Genomic DNA, 23,722 nt, shown 5'->3' with positions numbered 1-23,722 from the left:
ACCACTGTATACACCGTTTTTTCATGGGCGCCACCATATTGCTACACATAAGCGCCATCTATGGACAGTCGGCATGCTGGCTTGGGTGAGCGCTCCGTTTTGCATGGCAGGTATACGTTCGGAGATAGTTTCTGGTATTTGTTTTCGCGCTCGCACGGTATATTTAGCATGACGTGCTTCTTCTACGCACTAAACGGTTCTGTGAGACGTACTGAAATGGTTTAAGTCGGTACGGTCAAACTTTCTGCTGGCATAGAGGTGGACGGGGCATGCAGCGCGATTTGTGCGCGTGCATATATTTGAGCCTACAGTCAGCCTCAGAGATAAATTGTGTATTTCTGAATGTTCCATTCACTAATGTGGCCTTATTGCAGTATTATTCTCTAGTTCTAAGCTGCGGTTTAGGAGAAATGAAACATATGCGACAATCATAACAGCATGGGTACCGTTCTGCTGCGATAGGAGCTGTGCGGTTATACTTTGACAAGCGTTCAAACTGTTTGCTGCAGGTTACATTGCGTGACTACTTGGTTCGATAGATGAGGTTTTCACCCATCAATAAAATAGTTTTGGCTAGTAATAGCAGCATACCTGACCGTTTACAAACTGCGCGAGCGTCCTAAGCAGTGGTAGCTATAAGGTGCTGGGTTACAGGTATAGTGCGTGGTCCAACAATACGGCATCAGCGGTTATATTGCCGCAGAGAGCTCTCCACATGCCAGGTACGAGCACTCTCGTGAGGCACCTTTGCAAGCGTCTCATCGCTAAAGCCCATTACTCGTCGCATCGCCATTAGAAGAGCGCCAGCAACGCCTCGCGCGTGGCGATACAGCACGTGTCTCCCGTGCACGCGCTCACGGCAGCGCCCGAGTCTGCCGTCCAATGAGAAGCCACGGCGTGGCTCTTGGCCTTCGGGGCGCGTGAGAAGTGCGTTCGGCGGAGAGACGCGGTTGACTGTGGAATAGGCTGCTGTTAACTCCTCTTTTAAAAAGTGTGTGAATGCTTAATATTGGGTTTCCGGGCACAAGTTCGCCCACAATAAACCAGTGTGTTTAGTGTGCTTCATTGAAGAGTGCTACATTTCTGGTGGAGGTGCGGGGTATGATTGGAAGTCCCCAGTTCGTAAGAGAACGGAGCCCCGACCCTCAGCGATTGGAACCCAGGGAACTGACTCCAGTACACCAGCGCACAAGCCGCCGCATCCGAGGAGACCCACCCGAGTTCGGACCGCTTCCTGTTGCTGCAGCAGTGCGGGCAACAGTTACCAGCGACGGTGCAACCATGACAAGCCCAGTGGCATCATCCCAGCTCATCGTGTACCCACCACGCACGCCCGAGTCCTTCCACGGCGATACGTTCGAAGATGTGGAAGACTGGTTAGAGCAGTTCGAGCGAGTGGCAGATTTCAACGGCTGGGACGAGACGCGGAAGCTTCGCAACGTGTACTTCGCGTTAGAAGAGTCAGCGAGGACGTGGTACGTCAATCATGAAGCGACACTATCTTCGTGGGAAGAATTTCGGCGACAGCTGCTTGCCACGTATGCCAGCACCGATCGGCGAGAGAAGGCAGAGCACGCTCTGCAAGCCAGAAACCAGCGCACTAACAAAAGTGTCGGCATGTATATCGAGGATATGTCCCGTCTCTTCACGCGCGCGGATCCAAACATGACCGAAGAGAAGAAATTACGCCATCTGATACGTGGCGTTAAGCAGGAGCTGTTTGCAGGACTCGTCCGCAACCCACCACACAGTGTTGCTGAGTTTCGCACCAAAGCGACGACCATAGAGAAGGCGCTTCAGCAGCGTGCCCATCACTACAATCGTGATGTCACCAGCGCACCGGCCGATATCCTGTCAGCATGCCCAGGCAGTAACACCGAAGCACTAAGAGAACTGGTGAGCTCAATCGTAAAGGAGGAGCTTCGAAAGCTGCAGCTACCGGAAGCCACGCCGACAGTCTCAACTCTCGCCGCCGTCATTCGAGATGAAGTTCGCCACGCCATTCTGCAGCCAGGACGTGAGGAACCGCCTGTTCATCATGACCAACCACCACCCGTACGACGCGTGCCAACGTACGCTGATGTGTTATGCCAACCGACCGGGCATTGTTCTCCATTCGCGACTCCCAGCAGCCGCCAGCCGACTCTGCGCAGTGGACCCCTTCTAGCAGAGCTGAGGCCACGAAAAAGTGACGTGTGGCGTGCACCCGACCGGACACCACTCTGTTTCCACTGCGGGGAAGCCGGACACCTATACAGAATGTGCCCATATCGCAGAGCAGGTCTTCGCGGCTTTACGATAAATGTGCCTTGCCCCCGTAATGGTGAAAGACCCACCGAAATTCAGGACTACTTGACCCGACAACAATATCCGGCTGCTAGATACCAACACCAGCCCCGATCATCAACGTCTGCACGCTACCGATCACCAAGTCCACGGCCATCCTCGATTTCACCAAGGCGTCGTTCACTGAGCCCACGTCCGGAAAACTGAAGCGAGCGACCTGTGGAGGCGAGGCCGCTGACATTCGAAAAAGCCAAGATCCTCCGTCAAGTTTACCGAGCAGCCGCGACAAACAGAAGCAGATGAATAAGATAAGTGAACAGAGAATTTCTTCAGACTTGCGCATTGCAATAGACGGTCATGAATTGAGTGCATTAGTTGACACAGGTGCCGATTATTCCGTCGTAAGATATGCACTCACCAAGGAATTGAAAAAAGTTTTGATGCCATGGAGCGGACCCCAGATACGTACGGCTGGTGGGCACCTCATTACGCCCCTGGGTAGATGTACAGCGAGAATCGGAATTCGGGGTTTTTCTTACGTCGCTGATTTTGTCGTGCTGCCAGAATGTTCGAAGGATGTAATACTCAGAATGGACTTTCTCCTAACAAATGGTGCCATAATCAACCTGCAGAATTCTAGCGTGTCATTTTCTACGAAGCAGGCTATAGACATGCGAGAGTCGGAGGAGCTAGAACACGTTGCCTTGCGGATTACCGACGATGACATAACCGTGCCACCACGATGCAGCATGCTGGTTCGCGTAAGAAACGAAGCATTCGACGACTCGGAAGGTATAGCGGAGGCCAACGTCGAGCTACTGTTGAAAAAAGGCATTTGCGTAGCACGAGGAATTGTTCAACTACGCGATGGGTGTGCTGATGTATTGCTGACGAACTTCGGAAGTGAATTTCAGCACGTCGCAAAGAACACAGCCATCGCCTTCCTGCACAGCGCTACTGCGGTCACAGATGTATGTAGCTTAGCGTCAAGGCCACCTGCTGTCCAAACTATGCATGACGCCGTAGCATCAGTTGCGATCAACCAAAGTCTGACGCCAGCCCAGAAAGAAATGATGGAGGACCTTATAAATGAATTCGCAGAATGTTTTTCCACCTCGTCAAAGGTACGGCGCATACCAATTGTTAAACACCGTATAATAACAGACGAAGCGACCAGGCCAGTATACCAACATCCGTACCGAGTGTCACCGGTTGAACGAGAGATCATAAAGAGTCAGGTGCAAGAGATGCTTGAGGACGATGTCATTCAGCCATCAAACAGCCCGTGGGCGTCGCCGGTAGTCCTTGTGAGAAAGAAGGACAATACATTGAGATTCTGTGTTGATTACCGGAAATTGAACAGTGTGACCAGGCGGGATGTATACCCCCTTCCCCGCATTGATGACACGTTGGATCGCCTACGACATGCAAAATTTTTCTCTTCATTAGATCTCAAGAGCGGATATTGGCAAATTGAAGTAGACGAAAGAGACCGTGAAAAAACTGCTTTCGTAACCCCAGATGGCCTGTATGAGTTCAAAGCGCTTCCATTCGGCCTCTGCTGTGCGCCGGCGACATTCCAGCACATGATGGACAGTGTCCTCTCGGGTCTTAAATGGCAGTCATGCTTAGTTTACCTAGACGACGTAGTGGTATTTTCTGCAACATTCGACCAGCATGTCCAGAGGCTGCGTTTAGTGCTTCAAGCCATCCGCTCGGCAGGCTTAACCATTAAACCGGAAAAGTGCCAGTTTGGATTTCAAGAACTTCGTTTCCTGGGTCACGTAATTAGCGCGCAAGGTACTGCTCCGGATCCCGACAAGACTGCTGCCGTTGCACGATTTCCAAAACCTACAAACAAGAAGACGGTACGGCAATTTTTGGGACTATGCGCTTATTACAGGCGATTTGTAGAAAACTTCTCGAAAATTGCCGAACCACTGACGAAACTGACTAAAGAAGACGTACCCTTCATGTGGCATGCTGAACAAGAGGTTGCTTTCAATGAACTAAAGGAACGATTGCAAGCCCCACCGATCCTCGCCCACTTCGACGAGACAGCGGACACAGAAGTCCACACAGATGCAAGCAATCTCGGTCTCGGCGCGGTTTTAGTTCAGTGGCAAAATGGGGAAGAGAAAGTCATAGCGTATGCTAGCCGCACTCTCTCGAAAGCTGAAACAAATTACTCTGCGACAGAAAAGGAGTGTTTGGCTGTCATATGGGCCATCAGTAAGTTCCGACCATACCTGTACGGCAGGCCGTTCCGTGCAGTCAGCAATCACCATTCTCTTTGCTGGCTGGCAAACCTAAAAGACCCATCTGGACGACTTGCGAGGTGGAGCCTCAGGCTCCAAGAATACGACATTACTGTCGTGTACAGGTCTGGAAGAAAACATAACAATGCTGACTGCTTGTCCCGCTCACCAGTGGAGTCGACTCCTTCAGTAGAAGAGGATTTCCCGTTTCTTACAGCGATGACAGCTTCGGAAATCGCCGAGCGTCAACGGGCCGACACAGAATTGCTCCCACTCATCAAACACCTCGAAGGATACGACGTCCAAGTCCCACGCATGTTTATGAGAGGTTTATCGTCATTTTGTCTCCGAGATAATGCGCTCTACAAGAGAAACTTTGAACGCAACCAGGAAAAATTCTTACTCGTCGTACCGTCAGTCATGCGACCAGAAATTTTGGAAGCTTGCCATGATGAACCATCGTCGGGTCACTTAGGTGTCAGCTGGACGTTCGCCAGAATTCGTCTCAGATACTTCTGGCCTAAATTGTTAGCGTCGGTGCAGCATTACGTGAAGACATGTCGCGAATGTCAAAGGCGCAAAACACCACCCGTGAAACCGGCCGGACTTCTTAAGCCCATAGACCCACCAAAGACTCCATTTCAACAAGTTGGGATGGATCTTCTTGGCCCGTTCCCAACATCATCGTCAGGGAAGAGATGGATCGTAGTAGCGACGGACTATTTAACACGATATGCTGAAACTGGCTGCCTTGAGCGAGGAACGGCAGTTGAAGTTGCAAATTTCTTCGTTTGTAACACAGTACTGCGACATGGTGCACCAATGGTCGTGATTACCGATCGAGGAGCGGCCTTCACAGCTGATTTGATGCAATGTTTGATGAAGATGACTCACACCAGTCACAGAAAAAGCACTGCATACCATCCCCAAACAAACGGCCTGACGGAACGTCTAAACCGAAGCCTGGCCGATATGTTGTCCATGTATGTCGACCTCGAACATAAGACATGGGACGCAATCTTGCCTTACGCCACCTTCGCCTATAATACGGCAGTACAGGAGACAACCCAGGTCACTCCATTTCAACTTGTCTATGGCCGCACAGTAACAACCACACTGGATGCTATGTTGCCGGTAGATGATGAAAACAACAACCCGTACGACGTCGACGACTTCCTACAACGAGCTGAAGAAGCCCGGCAGTTGGCACGGTTCCGTATCCGCCAGCAACAACGTAGGGACGCAAGCTATTACAACCTGCGCCGCAGAGAAGTTGAGTACCACCCAGGCGACAAAGTGTGGGTATGGACACCAGTGCGTCGTCGCGGACTAAGTGAAAAACTCCTTCGCCGATACTTTGGACCTTACGAAGTTATTCGCCGAGTAGGTGACCTGAATTACGAAGTCATCCCTCATGAGCAAGAGCGATCAAAGCGGCACATCCATGCGGAGGTCGTACACGTAGTCCGCATGAAGCCTTACTATGACAGGCAATGAAAACACATCTATAGATAAATTTGTTTCATACGCATCGGGACGATGCGTTTTCGGAGGGGGACTAATGCCGCAGAGAGCTCTCCACATGCCAGGTACGAGCACTCTCGTGAGGCACCTTTGCAAGCGTCTCATCGCTAAAGCCCATTACTCGTCGCATCGCCATTAGAAGAGCGCCAGCAACGCCTCGCGCGTGGCGATACAGCACGTGTCTCCCGTGCACGCGCTCACGGCAGCGCCCGAGTCTGCCGTCCAATGAGAAGCCATGGCGTGGCTTTTGGCCTTCGGGGCGCGTGAGAAGTGCGTTCGGCGGAGAGACGCGGTTGACTGTGGAATAGGCTGCTGTTAACTCCTCTTTTAAAAAGTGTGTGAATGCTTAATATTGGGTTTCCGGGCACAAGTTCGCCCACAATAAACCAGTGTGTTTAGTGTGCTTCATTGAAGAGTGCTACAATATGTCCAAAAACGTTGTGCTGCGTGACTATGCGAGTTCGTATTGCGGCGTTAGCCCGTTTTCTCTTGCTTTTTCGAGAAAGAGGATGATAATCGAATTATTTTTTCGGTTGTGCTCGTTCCGGTCTCTACGACGCACTCACACATATTACGGAAATTTTGTCCTCAAAGATAGCCATCGCATTCTTTTTATGTGATCCCTTTCATATATTATGGCTGTATACAGGCCAAGAAGGCAATACCGAAGCATGCAGCTTATATATGTATCATGCTGGTTCACCAACCGCAGTGATCACCGTGTTGAGCAGCGTCATCGGCCTCATGCTGGAAGGATAGCGTAGACATAGTATTTCAAGCCTGCTAGACTTGAAATGCGTGAGAACGATGCCGATGTATCACAAATATTTAATAGCGCCTGCCACTTAGATGTTTTGTGGTTGCCTTAGGTTGCCCGCGTGCACTAGCATGTGCTCTTATGTTTTATGTTTTACTCCTTATGCCAAGCAATAAGACAGTGAGCTGATTTACCATTTAATGCTGGTAATACAGACACCAGTTTTCTTTGTTGAATTAAAACCGATATAAGCAAAATAGTTCACAACACATACACACACCGTGACTGATAATGCACGTACACCACGGCTGATTATGCGCGTCACATTTTTGCACCACCAAGACATATTTCCGCGTACTGTAGCTACCAATGCACCGAAAGGCTTCCCTGACGACCTTATATGAACTGCCATTGCGTACATTTCACAAAGTACGATCTAAAACATTCCGAAATCATTCCGAAGCACGGGACAGCAATACTTTCAAGCAGTGCCGTGCCCAGTCACCCAAGCCAGAGAGGAGGAAAGGCTCCTGCGCGCCCTATCCTCCTCACCCGATGAAAAGGTCTACATACAGGCCTGATCAGCAAAACCACTGTAAAGTTTTCTCAAGAAAGAATTGCGCAAACGAATAGGGACAAGAAAGAAAACAAGGACGAGCGCAGTCCGTGTTTTCTGTAAAACTATACAGTTTTCTACCAAGATGGAAACATGGTAACACTGTTTAAGATGTGGGGTTACGCTATGCATGCGGCTAGGGTTGAAGGCAAGCTCCATATCTAGCCACACACAGTCGTTCCGTAGTAGTCCCCAAGCCATAGTGTGGGTAAATCGCAGCCACGTAGGGTTTGGACGATAAGGCAACCAGCGGCATCTGCTCAAGCAATATTTGCTCCCACGAGCAATGCAGAACGCCTGCAGAGGGGAGGTCCATTCTGTAAAAAGGTGATGAATAGGCTTGCCCCGTTGCACGTTATGTCAGGCAGTGAGGTCACTCACGAGTTGTGGCAGGTATCCGTAAGGTTAACATGAGGCTGTTGGTCAGGTCCAAGGTCGGGAAGCCAATGAGAGAGAAAGAATAACTTTATTGAATTGGGGAAAGGAGGACAGGGGGTCAGGAGCTTGATGGGTGGGACCTCAAGTCCAGGGCTCCACTGGCTTCTGCCGCCAGCCGAACGTGACCCAGAAGAGCCTTCTGCACCTCCGGGTCTGAGCTGGCGAGTTGTGCCTCTGATGGCTCCAGTGTGTTAGATTATACCTAGCTAAGTAGGTATTTAAACTTGGCGGTTTATTTTGGCATTCCCATGAGATGTGGTGCAAAGAGGGTGGCGAGTTGCTACACCATGGACAGGCACGCCCATAGATTGTTGGGAAAATTTTGCTTAATCTTAATGAATTCTCCTCCGGGAATACTTTATGTTTTTTACTTTGGCAAGGGGCATGTCTTCCGCATGAGTCGAATCAGAATCATGTTTTATTGAGCTATAAGCTTAATCCATAAGTTAAGATACAGAAGCAGGTCCCACAGCACAAGAGCCTAAGGGGACCTCCTGTTAGGTAATACATAAAACAATAACATTATTAAGCAGCAGAGTAAGAAAATAACCATTAAAAAGAAAAAACAAACAAAATACTACATGAAATAATGAGTCATACAAAATAACTTTGCTAAGACAAAAAATAATACAAAGTGATATCAGTACAAGAATAATAGTATTGTAGAAGATGATATAGCTCATTGTGCACAGGAATATTGCAGAACTGAACAAACAAGATTACAGAATATGAGTAACTACTACTAGAATGCGCCTAGCACAATGAACAATTGAAAAAATATATTTTTGGGGATCCTATTCCTTTTCCCATGAGTCTGGGAGAAGGGGAGTGCATATAGCGAGAGCAACGGGGAAACTGGGAGTAGTACAAATTTCCTGCTCGGACCCTCCTGCTCTTGATGTGTTCACAACGTGCAATCCCATCGACATGAGTGCATGGAAGGAAATGGCCACACATGCTCCCCATAAAGCACATTTCAGCATTCCAATTTGTTTATTGTTTGCTTATTTGTTTGTTTATTTCTTCAAAGGTGTCTTGTTGAGGCAGTTGTAGAAGCTCCGTGGGCACAATCGAAACAAGCGTTTCTTGTTTCCAGCGAAGGGCGTAAGCCACGTCTTCTGTTACGGCCGTGCAACGTGCTCGGTGGCCACGGGAGGCAGGGCGAGGAGGCATTCTTCTGCGTGGCAAGTTCGAACTCCCGGAAGCCTCACGCTGCAGGGCTGGTGCACAGCAGTGAGAAGATCTCGCTGGTGTTCCTAGCGGGGTCAGTGAATGCACGAACTTTCATGGCCTATGAGCTGGGAAACAGCTTTGGAGTCACCCTACTTGCTCTACAGCTGGCCCCATGGCAGCTCTCCATGGTCGCAGTGTGGGGCCTCTCCTTCCTCGAGCCAGAGGACCCCTCAATGTGCTGCCTGGAACTGAACATGGACGGCGTCATTATCGGCTTCAGGTGCGCAGACAGTGACTTGAAATGCGTTTTTTTTGGGAGGGGGCGGGGGGGAGCTGGTGCAGTTTCATCCCTACAGGCAGCAAAGCAAAGCAGACAATTCCAGCAGAACTTTTTGTTCGGCTAGTTGGTGCATATTACTGAAGTACTATAGCGCCAAACAGACGACACAAGAAGAAGAGACACGGACGAGCAGACAAAAAAAAAAAAAACAAGAGAGAGACAACACACATCTGCCCCTTGTCTTCTCGTCTGCTTTCCTTTGCTGCCTAAAGCCATTGTCAAGCAACTACAGTGCAGAAACTAACGAAGGACTAATGACAGAGGACAGACACTGGCATAACTGACCTTCATCTAAAACTTCATTCTCAGTTTCACAGTTAAATATGTACAAATATGGCCTGTTCTGCCTTTATAGGCTGTGATTTCCATTGTTTTTCCTTTGTTGCCTATGTGTCTGCGAGTGGCACTCATCTGTTCATGAATTTTCATAAACTTTTTTCGTATATATGAGGTGTGACACAAAAGAAACAAGACTAAGTGTGTAGCTTGAAAAAGGAGTGGAGTTGGCAACAGCTGTTTTGCTGACGTCATCCCACACACCTCCTCTATTTATGCGGCCAATTTCGATGAAACCGATCACGCCAGTTGGGAGTGCTGCGTCATTCAGTGAATACGTGCAACTGCATTCTGCCGGAAAAATGTCTGATGTAAAAACCGAACAGCGAAGCAACATCAAGTTTCTTGTGAAATTTAAGAAATCAGCCACAGAAACATTACAAATGTTAACCGAGGCTTATGGAGATGAAACTTTGTCTTGTGCACGTGTGTTTGAATGGCATAAGTGGTTTTCAGGGGGAAGGGACAGTGTGGAAGATTATGAACGCGCTGTGTGCCCAAAGTCAGCGATTACAGTCCAAAACATTGCCAAGGTTTGTGATGTGATCCGTGGTGACCGAAGATTAAGTGTTCGTGCAGTGGCGGAGTTGGTTAACTTGGATAGGGAAGCTGTTCGACGCATTTTAACAGACGAATTACGCATGAGGAAGATTTGTGCAAAGGTTATGCAAAAGTTCTGTCCGATGACCAAAAACAGTGCCGTAAAGACATGTGTGTGGACATGTTAGAATGCATTGCAAACAAGCCAAATTTGTTGGAATCTGTTGTAGCATGGGATGAGACATGGATTTTTACCTATGACCTAGAAAGTAAGCACCAGTCAATGCAGTGGAAGTCTCCAGGATCCCCAAGACCCCAAAAAGCATGCATGTCAAAACCAAAATTCAAGGCAATGTTGATTGTCTTCTTCGACATTAACAGAATTGTAATGATTGAGTGGGTTCTCAGTGCTCAGGCTGTTAATCAACACTACTACATTGAAGTACTAAAACGACTTTGTGAAAAAATTAGGGAAAAAAAGGTCACAGTTGTGGAGTAATAGATGGCTGTTGCACCAGGACAATGCACCCGCTCACACGGCCCTATCTCAAGCAGTTTCTTACCAGCAAAAACATTACTGTGATGGGGCATCCTCCATATTCACTTGATTTGGCTCCATGTGACTTGTTTTTATTTCCTAAAGTTAAGTCTTGCTTAAAGGGAACCCATTTTACCTCACTTGAAGAGGTTCAGGCAAAAAACTGAGAATCCCCTGAAGGGCCTTCCAAAAACCTCGTTCCAGAACTGTTACCAGCAATGGCAGCACCGAATGCAGAAGTGTGTGAATGCTCAAGGGGACTACTTTGAAGGTGATAATGTCATAGAGAACTGATTCTGTAACAGGGTTCATGCGGGTCCTTGAAACCTTTGAAAACCCTTGAATTCGAAAAGATCGTTTTCAAGGCCTTGAAAGTCCTGGAATTTTCGCAGATCCTTGAAAATCCTTGAATTTCCCAAATTCTTGCTTTTAATAAACTTCCAGTGATTGTATTTGAGAAAATTTCAACCCTCCTGAATTCCCTCGGCGATTTTGTTAAAAACATGGTGCAAGTTTCGTACAAAGTCAAGTAAGCACGTGCCTAGCAGACGCTCGTGAACGTCTGCCCACAATGACACCAGCTTGCCCAGCGTTTCTTCTCGCCCATTTCCTGTGCCACTTTCCAGTTGAGTAGAGAAATGGCAGCCACTGTGTGTGCAGTTTGCGCAGTCAGTGCCTCCTCTGGCGTGGTCTAATGGGGACATTTTGTGCGTGTGTGATTGTATTGTCACTTTTTGTGCACGTGTAACACATGCATGGGTGTGCAGTTTAATCATGCCATTTTGTGTGCATGTAGCGCTCATCTGTGTATGTGCAGTTGTATTGCGAGATTTAATGCACATGTAGCGCTTGGGTGTGCGTGTACAGCGCTATCATGACATTTTGTGCACCTGCAGTGTAGTGTGCGCCAGTAAGCATGCGTGCCAACAATGCCCGGAAAATGCAAATTTCAGTGGTCGTGGCTGAGCAACGACAACTACCATGAGTGGCTTGCACCGTACATGTCAAATCGGCACGAGGTAAAATACAAAGTTGGCTGTAAGTGTTTTGACATCACTGCCATGGGTGGGAATTGGCACTACAAAGCCACCTAAGGAGTGCAAAGCACAGAGAGCACATTCAAGCCACCGGGAGTAGCTGCATGATAAGGAGCTTCCTGACGATCTTGAATGTCAAGCGAATGAACCACAGCCAGGGCCATTGCAGTCGTCAAACTTGATGGATGCATGCAAGAAGCATGAACTTGTGATTGACGCAGAAATTTTTGTGGACATTGAAGGTTATAACATCGCACTATTCATACCATTCGTCATCACAGGTGAATGAATTATTTCAGAGGATGTTTCCAGATAGTGAGGTGGCACAATCTTTCACATTCGGAGAGCAGAAGTGCTCGTATATCGCATGCCATGGTCTGAGGCCATTCTTCTTTCCTCTCTGTGGCGGGAGATAGAGAAAAGCGACTACTATGTTGTCTTGTTCGACGAATCTCTGAATGAGAATTGCCAGCAAAAGCAAATGGATGTTCATCTAAGGTACTGGGATACATCACAGTCCGTCACCATATGCTGCTTCACATCTGTGTTTATGGGCCATGCCAGGGCTGAAGATCTGCAAGAAAAACTACTTGGTGCCTTAGAACCACTTCCGTTACATAAAATAGTGCAAGTATCAATGGACTGACCCAATGTGAATCCCAAGGCATTCAAAGGCCTGCGGGAACACCTACAGAAGTGCTTAGACTTGGGCAGCTGTAGCTTGCACACTGTGCAAAATAACTACAAGGAAGGTCTTGCAGCAAGCAAATGGAGCTTGGACATTTTGCTCTCAAGTATGAGCAGGCTCTTTTTTGATGCACCTGCCCGGAGAGAAAACTTTGTAGCTGTCACTGGACCAACTCTGTTTCCTCTCAAGTTCTGTGCACATCGGTGGATTGAGAACCTTCCGGTGATAGAGCGGGTTCTGCTTCTCTGGCCTGACGTCAAAGAATATGTGGAAGTGGCAAGAAGCAAGTGAGGGAACCTTCCCAAGTGTGCTTCTTTTCAGAATGTTTGTGACTTTCACTGTGACCCACTGGTGTTAGTAAACCTCAAGTTTGCACTTCCTATTGTGATGACATTCCAGCCATTTTTGACACACTTTCAGACAGATAAGCTAGTTATGTTCTTTTTGGCAAAGGACCTTGAGAATATTGTCAGAAAACTGCTAACAAAGTTTCTCAAGTCTTCTGTTCTCTGTTCATCAGTAAAAATCACGGGCCTCCTGAAGATTGACTTTGAAGATTTAAACAAGCATGTGCCACTCGAGAAGGTAGATGTTGGTCACACAGCCAAGCAGCTTCTTAAAAGCCACACAGTAAGTGTGAAAGCTGCATTTGCATTTAGCATGCAGTGCAAGGAGTTTCTTTTAAGTGTCACGATAAAGATCTTGGAGAAGAGCCCCCTGGTGATATCCCATTGTGAGAGGCCTCTCTTCACTAGACCCCAGGCACATGTCATCAAAGCTGGATGAGTGTCTGGAAGGCTTAAAGAAAGTTCTGGATGCACTCATTTCAGCAGAGAGAATCCATGAGCATTCAAGAGATTATGTGCTTGCGCAGTTGATTGAGCTGCTACACGAGTTGCAGCTATTTGAAAGGACCTTGCATACACTAGACAAATTTTTCTATGAACTTCTAAAGGCTGGCTCAGCATATGCCGAGCCTTGGAGGGTTGGAAAACTGCTTCTTACACTTAGTCATGGCCAAGCAAGTGTAGAGAGAGGATTCAGCGTGAATCACCAGGTTTCAGTAGAGAACATGAAAGAAGTGTCTCACATCTCACAGCACATTATCTGTGATGCTGTATGCGTAGCAGGTGGCATTTTCAATGTACCCATCACCAAGGAACTGAGAGCATCTGTGGCTTCTGCGAAGAACCAATACCATGCCTTTTTGGAAACACAGAACAAGCAGGAGTGTGAAGGTGTGAAACAGAGAAAGAAACGCTGCATTGATGAAGAGATTGAAACTCTCAGAAGGAAGAAAAAAAAAAACTAGAAGCCGCTGTTGCAGAATTGACAGCTTCAGCAGACTCATATGCAGAAAAAGTGCAGGCAACCAGTGACCTGACTTGGATAATGATGTTAAACAGCCTAAGGAAGACTGCCAAGAGCAAGTAGCAGGAGATCTTGGACATTAACATAGAAACTCAGAAGAAGCAAAATGAGGCCACCTAAGGACTGAGGGAGTGTTTGTCGCTTAGTTGATCTGCTTTAGCAAATAAATCTTTGCATCTTCTAACACACTGAAAGTGCTCATGAGTTTAACTCTGACAAACAGTGATGAATAATGGAAAAAAAATGAAAGTATCGCTGGAGCCATAGTTTTGTCTGAAGACAAGTTTCTTTGTTAAAACATTGGCTGCAGCGACAATCCCCTTTTTTCACCAAATTCTCATCATTTTGAGCCTCTGTCTACCCCTGAACATCTGTCTATTTATATTTCTAACAGAGAATGTGGTCCTTGAAAATCCACACACAGGGCCTTAAAATCCTTGAAAACCCTTGAATTTTTGTCATATACACCAGCATGAGCCCTGTATAAGTACAATAATTTGTTGGACCAGTCTCGTTTTTTTTTTTGTGTGTGTGTGTCACACCTCGTATCTGTGGAACTGAACATAAAACCTTTAGTTGGAAGATAGTGCTTGTGTCTATCCCACATCATTCGTCCTTCATCGGTTTTAGTGCTGTAGTTGCTTGAATATGCATCACTAACTAGCCCATTCTTATACCCTGCCATAGCCATTGATCTTCACTTAATAGCTTGATTGCAGTGCCTGGTGCATTTTGCTGCACATTCTTCAGACAGCGTGAGAAGATATGCATAAGAGAACAGACGTATGCAAGAAGTACACAAGAACAGATGTATAAGCGAACGGCACTTGTGTGTGATCTGTTCTCTTGTGTATGTCTCCCTCGCAGTGTTTGATGAAGGTACGTACTAATCAGTAAAATTTTACATGGTGAGAGTAGCAGACGTTGATGAACAACACTGGCTGAAAGAGGGAAGCCTTAGCACAAAGGCAACATTTTGACAAAGGTAGTCGCCATGATCATGGCGAAGACAAATCGCATTGTCATCCGGAGTGACGTTTCACTCATTTTTCCAGTTTCCATTTTTATTTCACTCCTTACACTGGTGTCACACATACACTTTTGATCACGAGAGAGTCCAATCGGGGTCGAATTTCGCAGTCTTGGTTAGCTTCTTTGTGCAAGCTGCAGAAGGGAACCATTCGCAATTGAGAAACCGATCCTTATTGGGATTGATCACGGTCAAAAGTGACCCCGTGTGGCTGGGCTATTAGACGTCAGTGAAGAATGGACTTAAATTTTACTTACAACTCTCTCTTCCCGAACCCTTGAGGGAATGCTCGGGTAACGCTCGGATTGCGCAGGTCTGAATTGCAGCAGGCAGAACTTGGCATGCTCTAAAATCCAGTCAAACCCATGTGATGGCGGGGATCCTTGTGATCTGTTGTGGAGCAAGGGGTCTGAAACAGCCAGTAGAAAATGCGAACCTGTTTCGAGTTTACTAGTGGAAGAGTCTTCTCCTCCGTGCACCAAGAAGCTTGTTTCAGATTGAACAGAGGAATCCACCTTTACATATTAGAGACAATACCCTACTTGCTCGATTCTAACGTGCACTTTTTTTTTTTTTCAGGAAAAATTTACTATAAAATGACATGCCTCACTACGAACCAAAACTGCATTGACATTTGAAAATTCTGTTGTTCACTCCAATCCACACGTCACTGCTGCTGCTAATGCTGGTGTAGCTTTGTGCCTGCTCTGTAAGTTTGTTAGGATTCCATGCGGGGCCGCAACCAGGAATTACATTCAGGAGGGGTTTTGCAATAAGAACGGTGGCCATTTTGAAAGATTTCTGTTCGCTTATTTTTGTATGTGGATCAAACAAATCACTGATATATTGATAGTATGAACACATAATGACGTATGTGTAAGTCATGCTGGGAAGTATATTAGCCGCCGTGATCATTTCGGGGGGCATCAGCACCCCTGATTCTGTGCCCTGCAAGCATGGAGGAAGGAAAGAACTAGCAGGGGGCATTGCGCTACATCGTTGAAGCCGAACAAGGTGGCCAAACACGTGATCGTCCTGTCACAGAGCTTGGTAGGTTTTACTGTTCCCACTCTACTGGCAGAGCTACGGCAGGGCAGCCGAAATATACCGTTGATTAAAATATACCGCGAACCAAACATCCTCAGCCAATACGCTGAGTCTCGGAGGTCACGTCTTGGGCCAGCACTGTGAAGGAAAAAGCGAAGAGAACGGCTTCACAGAGAGTTCGCTTGACAAGGCTGGCCGTATGACATAATTCTCACTCCTATAGGTAGTTTATGTTCTTCCTTCACGTCTGCAAGGCTTTTAAGAAATCCAGTATCCCACCTGGCATAGGCGACACTGAATATGGGATGCTGTGGGCTATTCCTAGCGATGAGGAGGCCTCCAAGAGCTACAGTGAATGACGCCCACTTCAATGTTGCTGGGATGCAGTAAGTTTACCTTTTTCCAAGCCTTAGCAAGTCTCCATTGCATTCTCGTTCTTACTACGAAAAAAATGGTGAATGGACAATCAGAGTCATTACTTGTTATAATTTCTGGCCATGAAAATTGGATGCATGTTATAATTGAGTAAATGAAGTAGTTTCCAAGAGAGTTTGTGAAGGTGCGAGAAATTTTCCAACATGCGGTGTGACGTTCATTTTTGTGCCATCACGAAACTGCTGCATTGCGCTGCCATCAAGTTTGATGCAGGCAAAAGCAAAAAGGCACAGCACTATGCTGGCATGAATTTTCAAGCAGAGCCAGACTAACCGATGTGTTTTCAAAGGTTACCTCACAAAGGTTGCTGTTCAAAGTGGCAAATAGTGAACGCACACCTGCAAATTTTTACAGCTTTATCGTAATGTACCTGATTGTTTTAGCTTGTTTACAGTTTTCATAATCACATGAATAGCGTTAACATTTTTTATTTGCATTTAATGTAGGGCAAAACTGATTTAGGAAGAATGCAACTGCAGTCATCCATCAATATTTCAGAGCCTACTTTTATCAACCCAGTTGACTATTTGGACTTGCCTACAGCATAGCTACCCAGCTCATAGTAACAGTGCACAATGGCAACTGAAATATCTGCTACCATTACATAAATATTTCATTGACTTACTCTGTGAATATTTTCATGTGTCTGTGGCACAGATCACACTAGCTGTGACACTAGAGAGTGCCTATTCGCAGCACTCCTGTTTAGAACAAAGCCAGATTTTTTTTAATAACTAGTTATTAACTTGAGTAAAAAAAGAAGCTTTAATATCTTTCATGAAATCTTAGTATTTTTCGGCTTCAAATGTAGCAGTATTTTTCAAATTTTAAGGCTAACAGGCCTGCAAAGCAAAAGTGATGTCAATGGCGTAGCCCTGCACTCTTCTTCCTTTTTTCTTCTCCAACGTGTCCCTTTGTTAACAAGCACGGGGCTTGCTTGCAATCGACGCTCGCCTCAGGGAAAGTGATGTCTTGTTATTCCATGGTGCCCTAGCAGTGCAGAAGTGCTTGGCCAGCTGCCACCACCCTCAAGGAGCGTCACAGTTGAGGATGGGCGGAATTTCCTGCTCGCCCTCTGCAAGCATGCGTCGAAACATGTGCTGTGGCATCGCTACCAGGAGTTGCCCCTGCGCAGCGTGCACTTCCTCAACCTGTTTTTGTTGGACCACGAGGGGACAATGCTGGTGCACGAGAACACGTTGGTGACCGGGCTCTTCAAGTACCTCCTGTCCATCGCAGAACAAGCGGCCTTGGGCGACCCACTTCCCGACCTCGAGGAAGAGTGATGGTAATGGAGCAGCTCGTCGAGACAGAAGTGAGCGTGGGTGGAGAAAGTTCGCAGTACGAGAGTTCTTTGTGAATGGCAGGGAATTGGTGCATATAAACTGCAACTGGGACTGGCTAGCACGAAAGCACCAGCACGGTTTTAATCTGCTTCTTTTCCCTTCTGTGTGTGTCCCTTCGCTGGTTGCCACTGTGTCCGCCATCTTCCAACAGGCCCAGCCAACAATCTTACCAAACTTCCGGTCACTCAGTCTGCCATTGTCGCCTACATGTGAAACGATGCCATTGCATGAATTTGGCAGTACATGACATGCAATAAGTGTGTTCAATCGACCTTTGGTACATGCTCAGCTTTAAAGGAGTGCACAAGAAACATTGTGGAAACACGATAATGCGCAAGCATGCATTGTTGCCCGGCATGTCTGTTTCACCAACTGCTTCAACAATTGTGGAACTGCGTTGTTGACGGTTGTGTCACGAAGAGCGGGAACACTCACTGGTCCTTTCACCCACAGGGTAGATAGATGCACACTGCAGAGGGGAGTTGTGACCTATTGTGAGCAAAACAAAAATTGCGCGAAATGAAAATATAAGAGGGAGGAATTTTGCATACATAGTAGCTAATAGGACAATGCCAAGGAATATTTAAATGACAAATGAAAAGATATAAACAGCAATCATGCCGGTGTCAAACACCACCATGCCAGTTCTCAAAAGGTAATACCATCATGGCTTCAACATCTTGGACGAAAAGCTGACTTCCTCAGCTAAAAATAATATTCATGGCAGAGCTCCGGTCGGACATCCTTCCCTCATTGTCCTGAAGTCGCCAAGCAATCCAAATGGGGTGCCATGCTTTTTGATATTCCAAATGTCATCCTTGCAATTATCATCGAAAATGCATGCACTTCTGGCATTGCCAGTGAGCTGGGGCATTTGCATCAGCTCTTTCACAGCTTGATGTAATGTTCTATAGTATGCAAGGCCTCCGTGGTGTCCTTGTGGGAAGGAACGGAAGAGACCTTTAGGTGTTCATAAGTGTTTTCTTGGGAGTTTTTAAAGATGCATTTCCCAGTGTTTTGCTTTTTCGAGGTGTGTGTATTACAAGGCAACAGGATATTGAACTTACTTGTGCCATCCTACATGCCTATTCTTTTATGTCATCATCATCAAACCTTTACCCCCTCCCCCCTTCTCCATGCAGAGTTGCAGGCTAGAGCAGCCTAGCTCAGGCCAACCTCTGTGCCATCTTTCAAATAAATCCTCTCTCTCTCTCTCACTCTTGCTGCACATAATGTATTTTTGTTACCCTGACTTGTTTGCTCGTGTGGCGTCATTGTTCATAGTCATTCTCACAGTCATTGTACTCTTGGCGCTTATGTGTTCTACTACCGACACCGAAAATTTATGGGCATGGGCTTTGCAAAGAAGATTCTGAGGCCCACACTACTGGTCTCGCATAGAACTGCAGTCTGCTCCTCCAAATTGCTAACTGTGCCCTTAGGGCTGGCAAACATTAAAACTTTTTTGTCAGATTCTGCATTTTTTGCAACTTTCAGTGCCAGTTACACGTGCTCACAGCCCCTTACATCCTGTCTCTCGATCTCATTGCAAAGACCTGTTGTACTGTAGTATAACAATTCAAGTCATACCATAATTCTCTATTTAACTGCATCATGTCATTCAAGTTTTAGTATGAATCCAAGCTATGTTTATGTATTGACATGTCACTGTTTTGCACACAAATAAAATTGTTTTTTAAATGTTTTCTTTCGATGCTATCGTCATTTCTTAAAAGGATGTGTTTTCAACTCTGCTTGAAATGCAATTTGCAGCTTCTTCAAAAATTAAACATTCACACATTTTACTTAAATTTTTGTGTGAGGAATGTAAATACAACTTGCACATATGCAATCACAAAGTGTATAATTAACTGAAGTTGACTAGTTCTTGGTTTTGCATTTATGATGTACAATCTTAATGGAAGCTTAACAAGACAGTCATGTCCCAAGGCAAGTTCACTTCATTTGACTTTCTTCTACAAGGCCAGTGTGCCTAGGTATGTTCATACCAAAATTTGTCGCTTAGTGCAGCTAACTTTGCATTCCATGTAGGTCTGGGAGATTGATCAGTCAATCGTCAGGTTAATTGATTCATAGGTTAAAAGCAATAACTATTTTTTAAGTTGCAATTGATTGAAGGCACAAGCAGAGTAATATGAGTACCACACATCACATTTTTGGACTGCATTTGGGCCTGGTTAGGATCGAAGTGATTGACTGTGATTGGCTCCATACCACAGGTTGGATAAGTGAGCCATACTGTGATTGAAAATGCACCATGGAACATCCGTATTAAAAAAATGCCGGCGCCAAGTTCCTGCTTCACTTGCTGAACAGCGAACCATGGAACTGCAAAGGTGTGCATATTTTGTTTAATATTGATACGTGCATATTGCATGTTTCTTGTGGAGAATGCTTGTGGGCGCCCCGACGAAGATGAACGCTCACTGGCTCGAGCTGTTGGCTGAACTGGCCAGCGCTGCAGTCATCCTTTGTAAATATTCTTTGTGCGTAACATTTTGGTGGAGGGTGCCGTTCGCCGTCCTCGCCACGGAGCTGCGCAGTGGCCGCACCGTCCTGCTTTCCGCCATGGCTTCTGGTGACAACACCTCATCTCCTTCTACTCCTGCGACCCCGACTACAATGTACGTTATGGTTACCAATCCCCACGTCCTGGCATATTCTCCGGCCAAGATAATGTTGACATTGAGGACTGGCTCAACCTGTATGAGCGTGTTAGCCAAAACAACCGCTGGGACCCCACCATTACGCTAGCCAATGCCCTATTCTACTTGGGCTGGACTCCTCATGTCTGGTTCTGTCACACGAAGATGAGATCTCTAGCTGGGATGCTTTCAAGGAGAAGCTCGTTGACCTCTTTGGAAATACCACTGGTCGGCAGCTGGCTGCTAGAAAAGAGCTTGCTACCCGAGTTCAGTCTTCTACTGAATCGTTTGTCTCGTACATACAAGACATGCTCACTCTTTGGCGGAAAGTCGACAAGAAAATGGCCGAGGTTGACAAAGTCAGCGATCTACTCAAAGGGATCGCATACGACACATTCAACTTGTTGGTCATCAACAATGTGTCCACCATCGGCGTCATTGTCAAGGAATGCCGCCGCTATGAGCTCGCCAAAAGCCGCCGCATCATTCCACAGTTCTCCCGGCTCCCTAACATGGCTGCGACATTGTCTTGCGTCGACCTTACCGCTTCACCACCCTTCAGTAAGCATGTAACACATATTGTTTGCCGCGAGCTCGAGGCTATAAGTCCAGCGCCATTTCATCCACGCCCACTTGACCCCACCATTGACCAACCAGCCCCAGGGTTCTCTCCCATATGAAAAAAAAAAAAAATTTGCTTACTGATGCACTGTATTTGCTTAAATTTTGCCGAGAGATCACATTTTGGAGTCGACATTTTTCAGAGTAGCACTTGGCACAGTTAGTTGCCTGGTTTATAAGAAGAAAAAAATTCAACTATTACGATACTACAAATTATAATAATGCAAAATTTGAGCGCAGCTCTATGCATGTTTTCATTTTGGGATATATTGGCTGGTGTGGACAATCTGTCTCGTGCAGCACGTTGCAAACATAGCGAAGCGTGGTGCGACCGCCTCGCTAATCTGGAGATAGTGAGTGGCAGAGCATGGGTGACGTGTGGGCACGTTTCACAGCAGCCACCGCAGACAGACCTCCCAGACAATGCACGCTACTCTGGTGCCATCTCGTAGCCATCGTTGCCACACTACACTTTTCTTCTCACGCTTTCGTCATACCCTCCTCCTCCACTTTCCTCCTCACATCTTTCATCCGCCGCTGCGCTCCGTGTTCACTCTTTCACCCTTCGCTGAGCTCATTCACTTGGTTACGTCGATGCTCGCCGCAGGAATGGGCTCCTAAGCGCTGCACTCTAAAATGGAAAGTTGGCTTAGTTTATGGGAGTGGCAAGCTGCTCCCAAGATGGCGCTAGCATAACCTTGCGTCACCATCTTTCAGCAGCTGCAGAAAGCAGCCATTCACAGAGGGTTGCTGCATGCTATCCGCTCCTCCAGAACATGTGACAACCCTCCTTGAACGGCTGCTTTCTGTAGCTGCTGAAAGATGGCGACGCAAGTTTATGCTAGCACCATCTTGGGAGCAGCTTGCACTCCCATAAACTATGGCAACTTTCCATATTTTTCTTTAAAAGCCAGACAACTGTGACAACGTTGAATGATGTAGACTCCAAGATGACCTTTCTGTGAAATTTGAACATGAACAATGCAGTAATAAGCGCAACATGTTGTTTCAAAGATTTTGATCGAAATATGCACGTCCTGCTATAGACCAAGCAACAATGTTACATCTAAAACAGCACCTGTGGGAAAGTTCCGATTATTAAAGGGACCCTGCAACGCTGTTTTCGTGTCACCATATTTGCTGTAGATTTATTCTCAGCATGTCGTAGAACACTGAACTACCCTATAAATCACGAGCATTGTCTGGAGGTTCATTATATGTTTCACTTGGGGATTCAGCACCTGCAATAGAAGTTGAGATTGCCCTAGTTTACATGAAAATAACATTGATGGCACTGTCAAAAGACCTCTTTTTTATGTTGAAAGATGTTATATAGATGTTTCTGCTGGATATTGTTTACATTGTTCGGATATTGTTTACATTGTTTGGATATTCGGAATGCATCATGAAGACATTACGAACATTAATATTTGTACATTCACATGAATGTGTGGGAACAGTTTACCATATTTTGATTGGCAGAACATACATAGTACGTATAGTTTCAATAACCTTGCTGAGAAAAATAAAAATTCTCGAGACTGCCCAGCATATCAGGGCCTTTTGCAGGTTGGTTGCTATGTTGAATATTGCATCCTGAGTGCCGTTGTTAGACGGCAGGAGGACTTGGCACCCATAGGTGCCGCGTCCCAAAACGTCCCAGAGCTTACATGTACTCATCAACGCAACATAGTTTGGTACGTTGACCCCGGCACACCCTACTACCTTAGTTGACAGGGTGACAGGCTTTGGTTTGGGCCAATGGTCCTTCCTGGACAAGGGTGCCGCTGTGGAGCAGGACGAACTGAGCTACTGCACGTAACACACAAACAGGCATGTCGGTCTTCAGGGACACGAGCCCAACAGACCTTCGGATTGCCTTAACACAAAATAGGTCAAGGCAAACAACCATGGAGACCACAAAGACCAGATGGAGACCCCGGGGCTACATGGCTGCATTCAGGTGTGCCACGATTGGTTCTGTCTCTGTGTTCCACAGAGAAAAGAGCAAAGAAGTGGATCGACTGGCAAACACGGCCAAGTTGAGTGGCTTTAAATGCATGCATTATAACCTGATGGAGTGCTTTCCACCTGACTCATCAAAAATCACAGCGGGGCAAGTCCACACTTCAAGAAACTTCTCACCTAAATGATGCCGTTGTTGAGTAAGATGGAACCAGACCACGGCGTGCTAAGCAAACTTGGTATGAGCACTCCACAAGAAGAAGCATGAACTGGTTGATCGCCCGTACACAATGGGCACAAGAAACAGACGGTTTGAAATGGAACATCTGGGAGGCCAAAAAGACTAGCTATTCGTCGAAGGAGAGCTGCGGAAAACAAACACTGTGAGAAGGTATGGATCATATCCTCACGACCTCCACAAAAAGGGCACACCCCACCAGTCGGGATGGCTGTGAAGCATCTGTAGCTCATCGGCAGGAAGCCCTGCGCCAGGCGGTACATGAGAGTAGCTCACCTCGTGTCAAAGAAGCTGGCCGTGATGAGCTTACAGCTTGGCCTGTGGGAGGACAGATTGTACCTTTAGCAATGTGGGTGAGACCTGCGGTAAGCATATGGATTAGTTCCTGAATTGGAATGGACACTACATTGGTGCCGTGGTGAACCTTGTGGAGGCGTACTAGAGAATTGGCAGCCACCAGATAAAAGGTGGA

The 23,722-nt window shown here is 46.6% G+C and overlaps 1 protein-coding gene across 5 annotated transcripts in view; it reads left to right on the top strand.

The window, feature by feature from the left end:
• LOC135919149 (uncharacterized) overlaps positions 1-19,467 on the top strand; it is a 39,448-nt gene extending 19,981 nt beyond the window's left edge. For 4 of the 5 annotated variants that reach the window (XM_070536274.1, XM_070536275.1, XM_070536277.1 and 1 more), the window contains 2 exons: positions 8,976-9,332; positions 17,409-19,467. In XM_070536274.1, the coding sequence (XP_070392375.1) occupies positions 8,976-9,332; positions 17,409-17,700 (649 nt within the window). In that variant the 3' untranslated portion in view covers positions 17,701-19,467. The remainder of the gene's footprint in view (positions 1-8,975; positions 9,333-17,408) is intronic. The other variant, XM_070536276.1, reaches the window with a different exon arrangement.
• Positions 19,468-23,722: the final 4,255 nt, after the last annotated feature.

The sequence above is a fragment of the Dermacentor albipictus genome, chromosome 3, assembly GCF_038994185.2.
Source record: "Dermacentor albipictus isolate Rhodes 1998 colony chromosome 3, USDA_Dalb.pri_finalv2, whole genome shotgun sequence".
In the NCBI taxonomy this organism is placed as follows: Eukaryota; Metazoa; Arthropoda; class Arachnida; order Ixodida; family Ixodidae; genus Dermacentor; species Dermacentor albipictus.
Note: the sequence above shows the minus strand (reverse complement) of the source record. Positions and strands in the feature narration are given on the sequence as shown.